This window comes from Ranitomeya variabilis, chromosome 3, assembly GCF_051348905.1.
Source record: "Ranitomeya variabilis isolate aRanVar5 chromosome 3, aRanVar5.hap1, whole genome shotgun sequence".
Taxonomy (NCBI): domain Eukaryota; kingdom Metazoa; phylum Chordata; class Amphibia; order Anura; family Dendrobatidae; genus Ranitomeya; species Ranitomeya variabilis.
In genome coordinates, this window is record NC_135234.1 from 702,621,655 (window position 1) to 702,639,597 (window position 17,943).

The window sequence follows — 17,943 nt, forward strand, 5'->3', positions numbered from 1 at the left end:
CCTTCCTGCTCCTCGCGACGTTCCCATTCCCAGTTATGCCTCGCGGCAATGATCTTTGACGTAGCGGTCTCGCGAAACCGCTACGTCATCACAGGTCATTGCTGCAAAGCATCACTGGGAACGGGAGCGTCGCGAGGAGCAGGAAGGCTGCTGGGGCCACCGGAAGGTGAGCATATCACGATTTATTTATTTTAATCTTCCACCCTTGGTACCAACTGCACATGATCCGCTTACTTCCCACATGGTGGGCATAGCCACATGCGGGGAGTAAGCGGTTCAATGCATTCCTATGTGTGTGGAATCCCCGCGATTCCGCACAAAGAATGAACATGCTGCGTTTTTTTCCTGGAAAAAACGCAACATGTGCACAAAAATTGCAGACTGCATTCTATTAATAGGATGCTTAATGGATGCGGTTTTTCCTGTGGTTTTATCACGTTTTTATAGCGAAAAATCCGGAACGTGTGCACACAGCCTCAAAAGAAAATAATCGAAGCAATAATCCATCCAGTTCAGTTACCTGTACAAGCCTGTAAAACATAATTCATGGCAGCCATGGACTAACTGCAACATGTATCAAGCCTCTTAGTGTAATATTTACAGATGGACTAAATACTAAAATTTGCGTTTGCACCAATAACGGTGCTGTGTTCTAAGAATATCTTATTATTCGGCATAAAAAATACTAAAGTGACATTTGAATCCAAAGCTTTCGATTAAAAACACAGTAGAATAACCAAAGATGGAAGGAATACTAGAATCAAGTGTGACTGCCAGGATTAACCTGCACTGTCATAGAATATATAATAAAAGTACAGAGTTATATTTATATATGCATTTTCTTGAAGTGAAATATTAGGTCAGAGACATCTAAGTGTTTATATGGATATATCGTCAGGTTTTGATTATTCTAGGGCGTGTTCACATAAAATTCTTTCAGATGATTTTGAGACACCGTCCCCATGAAGAAAATTGCACCTATGGTGCACATCACTTTTATTTTTTTTTTGACTAGTGATAGATGCAGTTTCTGCATATAGACTGCAGCAAAACTAATTTTTAGATTTTTGCCCTAGAAAGAGTAAAAAATGTATCAAAAACCCACACTGAACTTTAAAAAAAAAAAATGCATAAAATTGCGTCTTTTAAAGCAGTTATTGATGTGTAAACAAAACCCTACTTTGCAGGAAAATGGGCCTGGTGTTAATGGATTGGGGCGCCATCTTGTGGTCACTTGGAAGTCTGCAATGGTTTTCAACACAAAGCTAAATATAGTATTAGGGGACATTGAGCAAATGGGGTCCACAGAAAAAGTGGATGTGTGGCCCATGATAACCATCACATTACACAATTATGTGACATTGGATGTGGACTCTGATCGGTTGCCAACATGTACTGGTCAGTGTGCCCACGAATCTCTCATGGGTTGGTTTCATATTTCCCATCATGGCTAAATGAGAAGGAAATACTGCTGTATGGCGCTGCTGTAATAATGCAACATAATGTGGTGACATTGCGATCTGGAAAGTGACAAGTTGCAGAAAAAAAATTCTACTTTTCTACGGTTCCGATTCTAGACTTATTCTCGACAAAACTGATGTTTCTCCTCGTCGTCACAGAGCAATGAAGAACTGTGTGCGACCTACATGTATTTTTTCTTCAGGCTATGTGCACACGTTGCGGATTAGGCTTAGGAATTTCTGGTGCCGATTCTGCCTCCCCAGGCAGAAAACGCACCTGCGTTTTTTTTGTGCGTTTTTGCTGCGGTTTTCTTGCGGATTTGCTACGTTTTTTACCCCTGCGGTTTTCTATAATGGAATGGGTACAAAAACAGATTCACAAAAAAGTGACATGCTACTACTTTTAAACCGCAGCGGATTTTCCGCAAAGTGTGCACAGCATTTTTTTTTCTCATTGATTTACATTGTACTGTAAATCAATTGCGGATCTGCAGCGTTTCTGCACTGCAAAAAAACCCTGTGGATCCGCAACGTGTGCACATACCCTTAATGTGCTGTATGAAAAAGTCACTCAATGCTATAACCTTATCAGTTTTCTAAGTCATTCACAATATGATGGACTAAAGTGACAAGTGGGTGGCGGTATTTTGCCTGGTTTGTGTGCTGTCAGACCAACATTCTGCACAGAATATATTTTCTGCCTAAAATTTTATTTTCCAAGTATAATAAAATAACTTATTTATATCAAGGTTTTTAGTTCTTGCCTCCCTATCTGTTATGTCGCTCTACCTGCACCTGACACCATTGACCACAGTGCGGTAATACATCTGATCGCCTCAAAATGTAAGGTGAGCCCATACTGGAAATGCTGAGTTTCTTTAGCTTGAAGCCTGATGTTTGTGAGCTAGCCGCAGTATTGGCCACTGAGCCACGTAATGCTGCTGGGGTACATCCTCCATGTGCTGCCTTATAAAATGAATTGTGCCTCAAGAATAGGATTACACAGACCTGTCAGCAGCTCAGTAGCTAGCCCTCCCCTCAATATGTTTCAGCCATTTATCAATTAAAAGGCATCTGTCACCAGGTTTTTGCCATCTCTTCTAAAAGCAGTATGCTGTGGGTACAGAGACCCCGATTCCAGTGATGTATCCCTTACTGGGCTGCTTGCTGCAGTTTTGATAAAATCAGAATTTTACTTCCTGCCAACTTCACTGTTCTCTGAATGCTGAGCGCTGTATAACCCCATCCACACCTTTTGATTGGCAGCTTTCTGCCTATGCAGAGTGTACACCGAAAGCTGCCAATCGGTGGTGGTGGTGTTATACAGAGCTCATGAATATGGACAAGTACATGACAGCAGGCTTACTACGCCTGTAATGATAATCTATCAATGACAAAATGATTTTAGCAAAACTACAGAAAGTCGCTCAGTAAGGCTAAGTTTACATTTGCGTATATGTCCGCAGCGTATAGTCTTCATGCCAAAGCATGCTTACACCTGCACATCTTGCGCATGACACAAACACGCTGCATGCGTTTTGAAGATTCCCTCTGCCCCAGAGACCAGTCGAGCGGATGAGCTCCTGGGTAGAGCCGCTTCCTCCCAGTGGGGGGCTCTCGGCTCGGGCGCCATATCGGAGAAGAGGCGCCTGCGCCAGGCGGGAGAGGCACCGGGATCCACGTGTTCCATACACGAACACGGAGGTGGCACAGGAACTCCCAGCGTCGGTGAGGCCCAGCATGCGTGGAACGCGGAAGTAGGTGCTTAAGGTAACGAACATCATTTCCGGTAACGTTGGGGCGTATGCCGATCGGGCCCGGACGTCATTTCCGGTGACGTCGTCGGCCAGCGTGGACACGATCCAGCAACCTAAGAATAGGGGTACCATGGATCTTGACCCCTTGTGTGGTAATCGCCACAGACACCAGTCAGTGGGGAGTTTCTTCCAGGGCAGGTGGCCCGAGGACAACAGCCACAAGTCGTCAAACTACAGAGAACTTTACGCGGTTTGGGAAACTCTATTAGGGATCCATACCTTCAGATTCGTGACGACCATATAATTTTAAAATTAGATCCATCGTTTATCCCTCAAATAGCTTCAGTGCAAAACCGAAATCAGGAGATAATTTTACCCTCCTTTTGTGAAAACCCCTCTAATACAAAGGAGCAAGCGTTACATTCCCTTGATGTCAGACAAGCAGTGTTAGACTATCTAGAGGCCACTAGTACTAGTACCTATTTATCCTTTTTGGGGGAAAAAATAGGGGTAAAAAAGCTTCTAAAACTTCAATAGCTAGATGGATCACAACTGTAATTGCTAAAGCCTACTCATCAGAAGGGGTAGATTGTCCAGCAGGAATTAAAGCTCATTCTACTAGGGCCATTTCAGCATCATGGGCTGAACGGGTAGGGGCATCCTTAGAACAAATTTGTAAGGCCGCGACTTGGGCCAGGGTAAATACATTTTGCAAACATTATAAACTAGATGTGTTAGCAGCCCAACAAACGTCATTTGGGAGAAAAGTTCTCCAAGCAGTTGTCCCACCCTAAAGGAGTTTTCTTTGGTATTCTCCAGAGTGCTGTCAGGGGAACGTCCTGGAAAATGGGTATTAGACCTACCGGTAATTCGGTTTCCAGGAGTCCATCCTGACAGCACCGTTACTTCCCCCCCCCTATGTATACTATGTCATACGTTGTATTATGATTTGGTTAATAAAAATTCAATTTGCATCTATCCACGGTGTCAAAACACTGAAGGAAAGGGGGCGGAGTGGGACCTTTTAACCTCTTGTGTTGTTTTTCCTGTCCCTGCAAGGAGGAGGAGGACGTCCTCCAATGTGCTGTCAGGATGGACTCCTGGAAACCGAATTAACGGTAGGTCTAATACCCATTTTTCAGCATCCACATAGCCTAAGGCCTCTTTCACATCCAGTTTTCTCATACATGCTCTACCTGCATTTTTCATGCAATTAGTCTATGGGACTGTTTAAATGTATGTTTTCTTGGCAGACAGTATCAATTTAAAAAAAAAAAAAAGTCTTACTTTACAAGTCTCTGGCATCCTAGCGCTTTCTGTTTTTATAGAAGAAGCTTGAGAAACCTCCCAGGGTTTTTTTTCTTTGCATATGAAAAAAAACCTGATGTAATATTGATGGAAATATGGACACACTGACCAAGTATTGATGGAATTGTGATCCAGAACACGGATGAAAGTTCGGAATTTTTTTCACGTAAGCAACAGAAAAAACCCTGACATTAAATCAGCCTAAGGGTATGTGTCTACATTCAGGAAAAGCTGCATTTTTGACGCAGCGCTGAGCCGCAGCGTCAAAAACGCAGCGTCCAGATGTTACAGCATAGTGGAGGGGATTTAATGAAATCCCATCTCCACTGTGCATTAAAAAACGCATGCGTTTTTCCCGCAAAAACGCACATGCGGTGCGTTTTTTCAGAACGCAGCATGTTGCTACAATGAGCAAAACACGCAGGAACACCGCAGGTGACCTGCCAGTGACCTCAGGTGCATTTTTGGTCAGGATTTTACCTGCATAAAATCCTGACCAAAGCCTGAAGCAAACCTGAACGTGGACACGTACCCTTAGCTTGCAAGACCGTCACACTTTATTTTACTTGCAATTTACAGATAGAGAAAAAAGTTATCAGATGACTACCAAAAGAAGCTGTGCTAACATGGTAACTGCAGATAATCCGTTGATTACTGCAGAACAGAGGGGCTGCTTACAGGGTGACTCCTAATACAGCTTGATGTTATATACCACGGAAAGAGTGAAATATGAATATAATATTTAATAGGTGTCCAATACTTTTATGCATAGTGTAATAAAAAAAAAAACACTCTGGAAGAAGCTGCTTTGGCTATTAAAGCACCGTCTGAGTGGTGTCACTAACCTATGTTCCCAGCCCCTAGCATTACACTCACCAGCCACCGTCTTCATCTGTTCCCGACATTGCTCTGGTCGTCTTCTGCAGGTTGTGACCCAGTGTTTGCTGGGCGAGTGGGAAGTCACTTCTCAGTGTAAGTCTATGAAGCCAGAACAATGGCTTCAGACCTACACAGAGTTTGTGACCGTTACCTCTGACTCCGGGCAGGCAGGAGCTGTGGTCACAACATTGAGGCCTGGGTAAATATATTACTATTAGATGGTGGCCCGATTCGAACGCATCGGGTATTCTAGAATATGCATGTCCACATAGTATGTTGCCCAGCCACGTAGTATGTAGTATATTGGCCAGCCACGTAGTATATTGCCCAGCCACGTAGTATATAGCACAGCCCACGTAGTATATTGCCCAGCCACGTTGCACAGCCCACGTAGTATATTGCACAGCCCACGTAGTATATAGCAATGTGGGCATCATATCCCTATTAAAATTAAAAAGTTATATACTCACCTTCCGGAGCCCCCGGATCCAAGCGAAGTGGTTACCGATGCTCCTCGCGCACTCCGGTCTCAAGAGCGCATTGCAGTCTCGCAAGACCGCTACATCATCATCTCTACAAGATCGCAGCATGGACTGGTTACTGGAGCGTCGCGAGCGGGAAAGGCCTGTTGTGGATCCGACGGACGGTGAGTATATAACGATTTTTTATTTTTCTTAACATTAGACTTTTACATTACTATTGATGCCGCATAGGTAGCATCAATAGTAAAACGTTGGTCACACAGGGTTAATAGCAGTGTTAACCAAGTGCGTTACACCGCGGCATAGCGCGGTCGGTTAACGCTGCCATTAACCCTGTGTGAGCGCTGACTGGAGGGGAGTATGGAGCGGGCACTGACTGCGGGGAGGAAGGAGCGGCCATGTTGCCGCCCGACTGTGCCCGTCGCTGATTGGTCCTGGCTGTTTTGCCGCGACCAATCAGCGACTTGGATTTCCATGACAAGACAGAGGCCGCGACCAATGAATATCCGTGACACAGAAAGAGGGAAGTGACCCTTAGACAATTATATAGTAGATGGGCAGAGAAAATGCATTAATGGTGCCATTCCAGCAGTGAAATTTAAAAAAAAAACAAAACGCTGGAGTGGTTCTTTAAAGTACATCACACATCATTCCGTACAATTAAATCAGGATTTATTATTATAACATTCAACAATATTCATCCTCAATTGTGATGATCCTGCCTTACAAGGATTTCGCTGAATGCTGGTTTTACAGAAGCAACACGAACAAGTCTGGACTGAACCTGTAGAAAAAAAAAAAAAAAGGCCAATTATTTCAGATGAGGAGACAGATAGGACAGGGGTTACTTAGGCCCTGTGATGTGGATATGAGGGATAGATATTAATGCTCAGTGATAATCATCCTAACGCTACACAGGGTCATGAAGATTGCGGTGTTGTACTGTCATTGTGACCCACCTGTGGCCATTTTCGGCATCAAGGGCAGGACAAGGAGGCACAGACCGGTGATGACCAGGTGTCCCTACCTCTATCAAACATCTTAGATGCTAGGTTACAATGAATCCGGCTATGAAGTGGTGACCATCCAGCAACAGACAGGTGAGTATGCAGTGCGATGCAAGGGCAGTTGTCCACAAGGACTCTTAATATATCATTTTCGTTACAAAATCTTCAGCTTATAAAAAAATTAATACAGCCCATACATTTAGAAAAATGCATGGTGCCTACAGTAAGACATGGTGGTGGCAGTGTCCTTATGTGGGCTACATGAGTGCTGCTGGTATCAGGGAGCTACAGTTCATTGATGGCATCAAGAATTCACAGATATAGTCCTGTATATTGAAAGAGAAGACGCGGCCATCACTCTGTGCCCTTGGTAGATGAGCACTTTTCCAACATGACAGTGATACAAAACACATATCTGTTGCATGTCTGAAGAACAGCATGAAAGTGATTCAGCGGCCAAGTGTCTCCCGATCTGAACATCTATGGGGAATTCTAGAAAGAGATAAGTGGTCAACACGCTCCATCCAGTATAAAGGCTCTAAAAAAAAACGTCATTCTTGAAGAATGGAAAAAGATAGATGTAGCAATATGTCACCAACTTGTTCATTCCATGCAAAGATGAAATGGCACATCATGCAACATACCAGAAGTAGTAGTTTTAGATGTGGGGTGCACTTATTTTTTCCATTAACTAATTTGAGTTTCACTGAAGATTTCATGATGAAAGTCATATTATAAACCCCACTTTGATTTTATGGGTTAAAAATATTCTATATTGTTGTTGCAGCCCATGTACATAACTAGCACTCTCTCATCTCACCTGGTCAAAGCTCGCATTTAACCTCTGCAGGGTCTCGTCGTAGTATTCCATCCGCTTTGTGTGTTCGGACAGAACAGCAGCTTCATTTGTTAATTTGTCTGCAAATGTAAAAATCAAACTTTAATACCCGGTTATACAATTTGCGCATGAGGACAAGGTCACACGTACCAGTTCATATAACCACCAATACCTGCTGGATGTTGTGCAACAGCAAAAAAAATTGCTTGCATAGATGCCATTTTTTTAGTTTAATGAGCACCCAGCTCCATTATCTCACCCTGGTCTTGTGAAACTACAGACGTGTGTGTATGGAGGGAGAAGTGCCGCAGAAGCACAGGGGCGCACCAGCATTATTGCTGGCGGAACCAAAATATATTAAAAAAAAAACACAATCAGGCATGGAGATCACAGTAACCCATTTGAACCCCCCTAAAGCATGGACGTCAACTCAAATATACAGAGGGCCAAAATTAAAAACTTGGACAAAGTCGCGGCAACCTTGATATTTATTTAAAAAATGTCTATTATTGAGGACGTTTTTCAAGATCATCAAATAATGATGAACTTTTTCATATGGAAGCAAACAAAGGGGTTGTCCCACAAACACAGTAAATTTTAATACATAGATCTTAGAATAAAAGGTTTGAATAATATATGTTAAGAGCAGTAAAAAAGCATATGTCCTAACATAGTATGATACTCCCACAGTGAACCCCTCCACAAGCATGGTATCATGACCTTACTGTACCCCACCCAACAAAGAATGGTGACCCCATCAGTTTAATTCCCAATTGTAATCCCCACATAGTCCTCCATACAGTACAGTGGGCCCCACATAGTCCTCCATACAGTACAATGGGCTCCACATAGTCCTCCATACAGTACACTGGGCCCCACATAGTCCTCCATACAGTACACTGGGCCCCACATAGTACTCCATACAGTACACTGGGCCCCACATAGTACTCCATACAGTACACTGGGCCCCACATAGTCCTCCATACAGTACAATGGGCTCCACATAGTCCTCCATACAGTACAATGGGCCCCACATAGTCCTCCATACAGTACAATGGGCTCCACATAGTCCTCCATACAGTACACTGGGCCCCACATAGTACTCCATACAGTACACTGGGCCCCACATAGTACTCCATACAGTACACTGGGCCCCACATAGTACTCCATACAGTACACTGGGCCCCACATAGTACTCCATACAGTACACTGGGCCCCACATAGTACTCCATACAGTACACTGGGCCCCACATAGTACTCCATACAGTACACTGGGCCCCACATAGTACTCCATACAGTACACTGGGCCCCACATAGTACTCCATACAGTACACTGGGCCCCACATAGTACTCCATACAGTACACTGGGCCCCACATAGTACTCCATACAGTACACTGGGCCCCACATAGTCCTCCATACAGTACAATGGGCTCCACATAGTCCTCCATACAGTACAATGGGCCCCACATAGTACTCCATACAGTACACTGGGCCCCACATAGTACTCCATACAGTACACTGGGCCCCACATAGTACTCCATACAGTACACTGGGCCCCACATAGTCCTCCATACAGTACAATGGGCTCCACATAGTCCTCCATACAGTACAATGGGCCCCACATAGTACTCCATACAGTACAATGGGCTCCACATAGTCCTCCATACAGTACACTGGGCCCCACATAGTACTCCATACAGTACACTGGGCCCCACATAGTACTCCATACAGTACACTGGGCCCCACATAGTACTCCATACAGTACACTGGGCCCCACATAGTACTCCATACAGTACACTGGGCCCCACATAGTACTCCATACAGTACACTGGGCCCCACATAGTACTCCATACAGTACACTGGGCCCCACATAGTACTCCATACAGTACACTGGGCCCCACATAGTACTCTGGAGTGTCCCTGCATTAGGTGAGACATGCTTGCTCCATGTCCCTCTCACCAGGACTTTAGGATTCAGCACTTGTATAGCTTGATAGTCCATTGGTAGTAGTGACGGTATTGTATACTGAATGCTGTATGCTGATTATTTTCCTGTGACGGATGCTCACATACTTACGTTGTACATGGCATCATAGATATATAGGGAAATTTCCCCTGTTGGAGCAGCGCATGGGGTTTTACAGCCTGTCTGCACCGTAGTGATATTGCAATTATGGTGATATACAATTAATGGTTTATGCGGGACACCCTATTAGTTCTGGTGTCTTTTCTTGCACTTTTGTGTTATATGCACTGTCAGTAATGTGTCATGTGCTTTTTAATAGTGCTTTTATTGTGTTTTTGTTACAAATAAAAATCTATTTTATAATGAAACATAGATTCCTTTTGGTCCTCCTGATATGATATGGCACAGCTAAGGGAGATAAAAATAGTACTTTGTGACAAATGGGTGTCGCAACAATGATTCTGGAAATTGTGTTAATAGTCCTCCATACAGTACACTGGGCCCCACATAGTCCTCCATACAGTACACTGGGCCCCACATAGTCCTCCATACAGTACACTGGGCCCCACATAGTCCTCCATACAGTACACTGGGCCCCACATAGTCCTCCATACAGTACACTGGGCCCCACATAGTCCTCCATACAGTACACTGGGCCCCACATAGTCCTCCATACAGTACACTGGGCCCCACATAGTCCTCCATACAGTACACTGGGCCCCATAGTCCTCCATACAGTACACTGGGCCCCACATAGTCCTCCATACAGTACACTGGGCCCCACATAGTCCTCCATACAATGTAACAGGGCCCTGCATTGCCTTCCATACAGTATAACGGCCACATAGTGCTCCATACAGTCATGTATGTCACAGGCCAAATGTACTCAGATTTGGCCTGCAGGCCAGAGTTTGATATATGTGCCCTAAAGAAACTGTCACTGTCAGACTGTGCATGCTTGGTGCGGGCTCAGGAGCTGATCCTGCTCCATCCATAGCAGGCAATCACCAGCTGTTATACAGCTGACATCTACATCTAACAGCAGCGCAGCCGGCTCTGATTGCTGCTGTTTAACCTTTAGAGCAGGGGTGGGGAATCTTTTTTATGCCAAGGGCCATTTGGATATTAATACCATCCTTCGGGGGCCGTACAAACTCCGCTCACAAAGTACATCCTGACTGTGGCACTGGTGTCAGGACATAATCTTTCATTGCATGCCCTTCAGCGTTCAGTAGTGAGCACTGTGTGTGTTTGCTAACAGAGCAAGAAGAAATTAACGAGCTGGTTGTAATCAAAATACACCTCCCTGCCCAAGAATGCGGTCCCTGAGAATCTGCCCGGGGGGCCTGATAAGAGGTCATTGAGGGCCGTAAATGGCCCTGGGGCCTGAGGTTCCCCACCCCTGGTTTAGATGCTGCTACCAATCACTGACAGGGTCATTTAGTCGCTTAACAACCGCCGATACGCCTTTTAATGGCTCTGAGAAATAAGGATATAGCGCCCCCAGCATCGGAAGAGTCTGGAGTCTCTGCTACCGCCCGGAGAACAGGATTCTGGTTGTTTTTTACGCCCCCAGTGTTGTGATCCCCGTTAGTCGGATTTCCCACTTATTTCTCTCTCCTCTGATAGGATATGTGGCAGGCTCCGCTCCTGAGACCTCACTGAGTGAATGGGTTAAATTAGTACAGGTCCCCCGGGGATGAGGGGGTCAATAAAAATAAAGTAAAAAAACGATACTTTTTTTTAAATATTAACACGCCAATCACCCTCTGTGCCCGACTAAAAAACGAATAAACCCAATAGCAGTCTTAGTTGTGGCCGTCCTCGGTGCGCCCCGTGATTACCCAGCGCCTCCCGCAGACCTCGGTACGCCCGCACGGACTGCGCCTCCATTTCTCCCGCGCACTTCGCAATGGTCCCTGGGAGTTAACCCTGTCCATGCTGCGCGTTCACCTCCGACTTCGGTTGGCTGCGGTCACAAAGATACAATAGCACGTGACGAGGAAGGCGCCTGCGCACAGAAGCCGTAGTGTTGGGAGTCTGGATCATGTGATTTGGTCCTGTTGGCATAGAAACGCATCAACATCTCTGAAGCCGGCGCTCAGGTATGGACGGCAGGACGGAGAGAAGCCGGGCGGCGGCGGAGGACGAGCGGAGAGCGGAGCAGCTGCAGGCGGAGGCCAAGATGAAGTGAGACCCGCGCTGACTAATGGTGATGGTGGCCTGCAGTAACCGCGTCCATAGACCGCCAGTCACACTATGGAATGGCCTTACCTTAACCCTTTCATAGTTGGAGGCTGGCTGTTTTTCCTTCCGCTTTCTTCTTCCAGGCTCCAGAGCTTTTCTCGCTATCGCGGATTCCGTGTACGAATGGTGAGCCCTCCCCCCCACACACATTGCACCAGTAGTTTTTTGGGGTGTTGTTTTTCCCGCTCTCGCTCTGCAGTAATCGTGCCCAGGCGGAGCGAGTCCTCGGTCAGTGCGATACGGCCGGACCTAACGTGGAGCCAGAGTTATACTTTTGTGATAAAAAAAAAAATCTGAACTTTGTAAAAAAAAACCTTTCATTCTTTCCCCAATCCAGCTGTGAGGGGAATGGTTTATGTGTATATGGACCGGGACATGGCGGCCATGGGGACTGTAGCGGGCCGTGGTTACATGGGGTCCCATCTCCACCCCACGATCACATCACTGCGGGCACATCAGCCATTAAAATTATTGACAACATATGAAGAAGCGGGGGCAGTACCAAAACCAAAAAATTCAAATGAGCAGTAGCAACTTGGGATCATTCTAAAAATGCACTTTTATTGGGTAACCATTTAAAAAGATAAAACCTACAGAAAAAAACAAGCAAAAATCATTTGACATGTGCAAAAAGTGCGGCACCATAGAACAATGAAAAGTAGCAGATTACCACTAATATACCAAAGGAAGAGTAAAGTACCCAAAATATCTCCAATCAAAGGGGCCAAGTCCCATCTCAAGACTCAACAGAACATGTATGTGAGTTATTTGGGATAAACACTTCTCAACACATGTACCGAAAAGACGCTTAATTCATCCACTATAGAATGGCCTATAAACATGTGTCCAATGTTCAGCATAGAGAGCCCTGCTTTCCCAATATGTGGATGTAGGTATACCCCACCCCAGGGAGCCACACTACTCCCTGAGGCCGGTTTCACACGTCAGTGGCTCCGGTACGTGAGGTGACAGTTTCCTCACGTACCGGAGACACTGACACACGTAGACTCATTAAAATCAATGCATCTGTGCAGATGTCATTGATTTTTTGCGGACCGTGTCTCCGTGTGCCAAACACGGAGACATGTCAGTGTTCGTGGCTCCGGTACATGAGGAAACTGTCACCTCATGTACCGGAGCCACTGACGTGTCAAACCGGCCTAAGGGCGGTTTCACACGTCAGTGGCTCCGGTACGTGTGGTGTCAGTTTTCTCACATACCGGAGACACTGACTCACATAGACACATTAAAATAAATGTGTCTCTGCACATGTCAGCGTGTTTTCAATGACCGTGTGTCCGTTTGAAAAACACGGAGACATGTCAGTGTTCGTGGGAGCGCACGGATCACACGGACTCATTAAAGTCAATGGGTCCATGTAAACACGTACCGCACACGGATGCTGTCCGTGTGCCGCCCGTGTGCCGACTGAGTACCACACGGACCGTGCAGGAGACAGCGCTAGAGATAAGCGCTGTCCCTGCATCTGGTGCTGAAGCTGCCATTCATTTCTTCTCCCCAGCAGCGTTCGCTGGACAGAAGGAATGAAAAATCATTGTTTTTTATATTATTTTTGTGTGTAAAATAAAGATCCTTGTCACCTGCCGCCTCCCAGCCCCTGTGCGCCCGCCCGCCCGCTGGCATTAAAATACTCACCCAGCTCCCTCGATGCTTCCTCTCAGCGCCGCAGCTTGTCCTGTATGAGCGGTCACGTGGTGCCGCTCATTACAGTGATGAATTTGCGGCTCCACCTCCCGTGAGCTCACGGACACATGGATAACTCCGGTACCGATTTTTCCGCTACCGGAATTATCTGGACGTGTGAGACTGGCCTAAGGCCGGGGTCAGACCTAACGTATAAAAATATGGTCTGTTTTTTACAGCCGAGATACGCAGAAAAGTTCCTGAACAGTGATCTGTATTCAATGCGAGGATGCAATTTTTTTTTTCTCCAAAAAGTATCCGTGTGTCATCAGGTTATTCAGTGCGGTGTTAAATTAATGTGTGCAAAACTGTAAAGTGCTGCGGAATATGGTAGCGCTATATAAAAATAAAGATTATTATTATTATTTATTATTATGGCGCCATTTTTTCCATGGCGCTTTACAAGTGAGGAGGGGTATACATAATAAAAACAAGTACAATAATCTTAAACAATACAAGTCATAACTGGTACAGGACCCTGCCCGCAAAGGCTCACAATCTACAAGGGATGGGTGAGGATACAGTAGGTGAGGATAGAGCTGGTCATGCAGCTGTTTGGTTGATCGGTTGTTACTGCAGGTTGTAGGCTTGTCGGAAGAGGTGGGTCTTCAGGCTCTTTTTGAAGGTTTCGATGGTAGGCGAGAGTCTGATGTGTTGTGGTAGAGGGTTCCAGAGTAGGGGTGATACGCTAGAGAAATCTTGTATACGATTGTGGGAAGAGGAGATAAGAGGGGAGTAGAGAAGGAGATCTTGTGAGGATCGGAGGTTGCGTGTAGGAAAGTACCGGGAGATGAGGTCACAGATGTATGGAGGAGACAGGTTGTGGATGGCTTTGTATGTCATGGTTAGGCTTTTGTACTGGAGTCTCTGGGCAATGGGGAGCCAGTGAAGGGATTGACAGAGGGGAGAGGCCGGGGAATAGCGGGGGGACAGGTGGATTAGTCGGGCAGCAGAGTTTAGAATAGATTGGAGGGGTGCGAGAGTGTTAGAGGGGAGGCCACAGAGCAGGAGGTTGCAGTAGTCAAGGCGAGAGAGGATGAGGGCATGGACTAGGGTTTTTGCAGATTCTTGGTTGAGGAATGTACGGATTCGTGAAATATTTTTGAGTTGAAGTCGGCAGGAAGTGGAAAGGGCTTGGATATGTGGTTTGAAGGAGAGATCAGCGTCAAGGATTACCCCGAGGCAGCGAGCTTGTGGGACTGGGGTGAGTGGGCAGCCATGTACTGTAATGGATAGGTTTGTTGGGGGGGTCGCGTGAGATGGGGGAAAGATGATGAATTCTGTTTTGTCCATGCTAAGTTTCAGAAATCTAGCGGAGAAGAAGGATGAAATAGTGGACAGACATTGAGGGATTCTGGTTAGTAGGGAGGTGATATCTGGTCCAGAGATGTAGATCTGTGTGTCATCAGCATAGAGGTGATACTGAAAGCCATGAGATTCTATGAGCTGTCCCAGGCCAAAGGTGTAAATGGAGAAGAGCAGGGGCCCAAGGACTGAACCTTGTGGGACTCCGACAGATAGGGGGCGAGGTGAGGAGGTGGTGTGTGAGTGGGAGACGCTGAATGTCCGGTCTGTTAGGTATGATGAGATCCAGGATAGGGCCAAGTCTGTGATGCCAAGGGATGATATGGTCTGTAATAATAGGGAATGGTCCACTGTGTCAAAGGCAGCCGACAGGTCGAGGAGGAGGAGGACAGAGTAGTGTCGCTTGCTCTTGGTGGTTAAGAGGTCATTGGTGACCTTAGTTAGGGCAGTTTCAGTGGAATGGTGTGACCGGAAGCCAGATTGTAAGCGGCCAAAGAGGGAGCAAGAAGAGAGATGGGAGGACAGTTCAAGATGGACGTGTTGTTCCAGTAGTTTGGAGGCATAAGGGAGAAGTGATATAGGGCGATAGCTAGATACAGAGGATGGGTCAAGAGAGGGCTTTTTGAGGATAGGTGTGATGGAGGCATGTTTAAAGCTTGAGGGGAAAACACCAGTTGTTAGTGATAGGTTGAAGAGATGGGTTAGGGTTGGGATCAGGACTGTGGTGAGGTTTGGGATGAAGTGGGATGGGAGCGTGTCAAGTGCACAGGTGGTGAGATGCGATTTTGAGAGTAGAGTGGAGAGTTGATCTTCTGTAATGGTGGAGAAGTTGGTTTTGAAGGTGGAGGGCTGGGAAGTCGGGAGGAAGGGCTCTGGGGGTTGTTGACCAAAACTGTCTCTGATGTTATCAATCTTCTGCTTGAAAAATGAGGCAAAGTCTTCAGCTGAGATAAGTGGGGAGGGAGGAGGTGCTGGTGGACGGAGGAGAGAATTGAAGGTGTTGAATAACTGTTTAGGGTTGTGAGACAGGGAGGATATGAGAGATGAGAAGTAGGTTTGTTTAGCTGTGGCGAGTGTGGTCTTGAAAGTAGTGAGGGACTGTTTGAATGCGATGAAGTGCTCGTTGGAGTGGGATCTTTTCCATCTGCGCTCAGCATCCCTGGAAGCTCGCCTCAGTTCTTTGGTCAGGCTGGTGTGCCAGGGCTGTCTGTTGATTTTGCGAGCTTTGGTATGTGTAAGTGGGGCAGCAGATTCCAAAGCTACAGCTATTGTGGTGTTATATAGAGCAGCAGCGTCATCCGCATTGTGTAAAGAACTTATGTCTGTGAGAGGGAGGAGGGATTCAGAGAATGAATGTAGGTCAATGTAACAACTCTGCTGGCATCACGGCATGGCCTCGCATTTCTCACACTATCTTACCCACTGCTCCAGGCCATGATGTGGTTTCTGTTTCTTGCCAGCTCCATGTTCTGTGTCTCTGCTCTCTGCATGCTTCATAGTTCTGTGTATAGAGGGGCGGCGCCTGAACTCTCTGGTTCTTATAGGAATCAGGTGCATCTGTCCAATCTGTTCCTGACCAATTGCCAGGAGACCTCCAGTATTTAGTTCAGCTCCACCCACTGGTCTGGGCCTGTGCAATGTGTTAGCTCAGTTAGTGTCTTGCTTCTGAGTTTGCCTGGCCTTGCTCTGAGTTACTCCCTCTCTGGAGGATTCTCTGTGTTATTTCCTTGGTCTTGTTGTCCGCCCACCAGGAGGCAGTATATCCTGGTCCCTGTGTCTTTGTCCTTGTGTCTTGTTCCATTGCCTTGTCTGTACTTAGTCTTATCTCTGTCTCCTAGTCTTTGGCTTCCTTCCCTGTTGTATTTCCTTGTATTCTCAGTCTGCTTACACTCCGCACTCTTGCAGCTCTGCCTGCTCTGAACCTTTGTTACTTTACCTCTGCTCCTCACTTCTGCGTTTCTGCTCCTTTCTACTCAGCTTATCTTCTGCTGTTGCAGTTATCCCTTGCTGCAGCTTCTCTCCACATTCTTTGTGGCTCAGCTCAGCTTTGCTGCAGAGACCCCTCCCGCAGCACCTCTCCGCTCCTTGCGGTTCTGCCTAGCTCCGCTCCTTGCGGTTCTACCTGGCTCCGCTCCTTGCGGTTCTACCTGGCTCTGCTCCTTGCGGTTCTACCTGGCTCCGCTCCTTGCGGTTCTACCTGGCTCCGCTCCTTGCGGTTCTACCTGGCTCCGCTCCTTGCGGTTCTACCTGGCTCCGCTCCTTGCGGTTCTACCTGGCTCCGCCTCCAGCGCCTCCGCTCTTGGCTCCGCCTCCAGCGCCTCCGCTCTTGGCTCCGCCTCCAGCGCCTCCGCTCTTGGCTCCGCCTCCAGCGCCTCCGCTCTTGGCTCCGCCTCCAGCGCCTCCGCTCTTGGCTCCGCCTCCAGCGCCTCCGCTCTTGGCTCCGCCTCCAGCGCCTCCGCTCTTGGCTCCGCCTCCAGCGCCTCCGCTCTTGGCTCCACCTCCTGCCTGTCTGCACTTGGCTCCGCCGCCTGCTCTTGGCTCCGCCTCCTGCCTGTCTGCACTTGGCTCCGCCTCCTGCATTTCTGTTCTTGGCTCTAGCTCCTGTGCTTTCGCTCTGCATCCACTCTTGCGGTCTTTATCTACTTATTCCTAGGTCCTCGTGTCTGAACAGGTTCTTACCCGTTCTACTTACCTGCCTGCAGACCAGTCCCTACCGGTTCTTCCAGTGTACCAGTCCTGTCCACCAGTCCTGCCAGAGAGCCAGCCGTGCCTGCCTGCCAGCCGTGCCCGCCTGCCTGTGTTCCTGTTGTACCCATCTGCCTGCCTATGTGCCATCCGTGCCCGCCTGCCTACCTGAGAGCCAGCCGTGCCCGCCTGCCTGTGTTCCTGTTGTACCCGTCTGCCTGCCTATGTGCCATCCGTGCCCGCTTGCTTGTCTATGTTCCGTTCCCCGGTGGGATCAGCAGCCACAACCAGACTCCACCCTGGA

The 17,943-nt window shown here is 47.1% G+C and overlaps 1 protein-coding gene and 1 long non-coding RNA gene across 6 annotated transcripts in view; one reads left to right on the top strand and one right to left on the bottom strand.

Annotated features, from left to right (window-relative positions):
* Positions 1-6,541: 6,541 nt before the first annotated feature.
* Positions 6,542-11,686, bottom strand: LOC143817096 (uncharacterized). The gene is made up of 3 exons (XR_013224065.1): positions 11,543-11,686; positions 7,714-7,811; positions 6,542-6,670 (listed from the first exon to the last, which is right to left on the bottom strand). It is a non-coding gene; the product is annotated as an uncharacterized LOC143817096 (long non-coding RNA).
* CCDC169 (coiled-coil domain containing 169) overlaps positions 11,684-17,943 on the top strand; it is a 114,926-nt gene continuing 108,666 nt past the window's right edge. For 2 of the 5 annotated variants that reach the window (XR_013224064.1, XM_077298209.1), the window contains exon 1: positions 11,684-11,888. Coding sequence is in view for 2 of the 5 variants with exons in the window: in XM_077298209.1 (XP_077154324.1) it covers positions 11,806-11,888 (83 nt within the window). In the remaining 3 variants the exon portion in view is untranslated. Of the gene's footprint in view, positions 12,072-17,943 lie in introns of all 5 variants that reach the window. The other 3 variants (XM_077298210.1, XM_077298212.1, XM_077298211.1) reach the window with 3 other exon arrangements.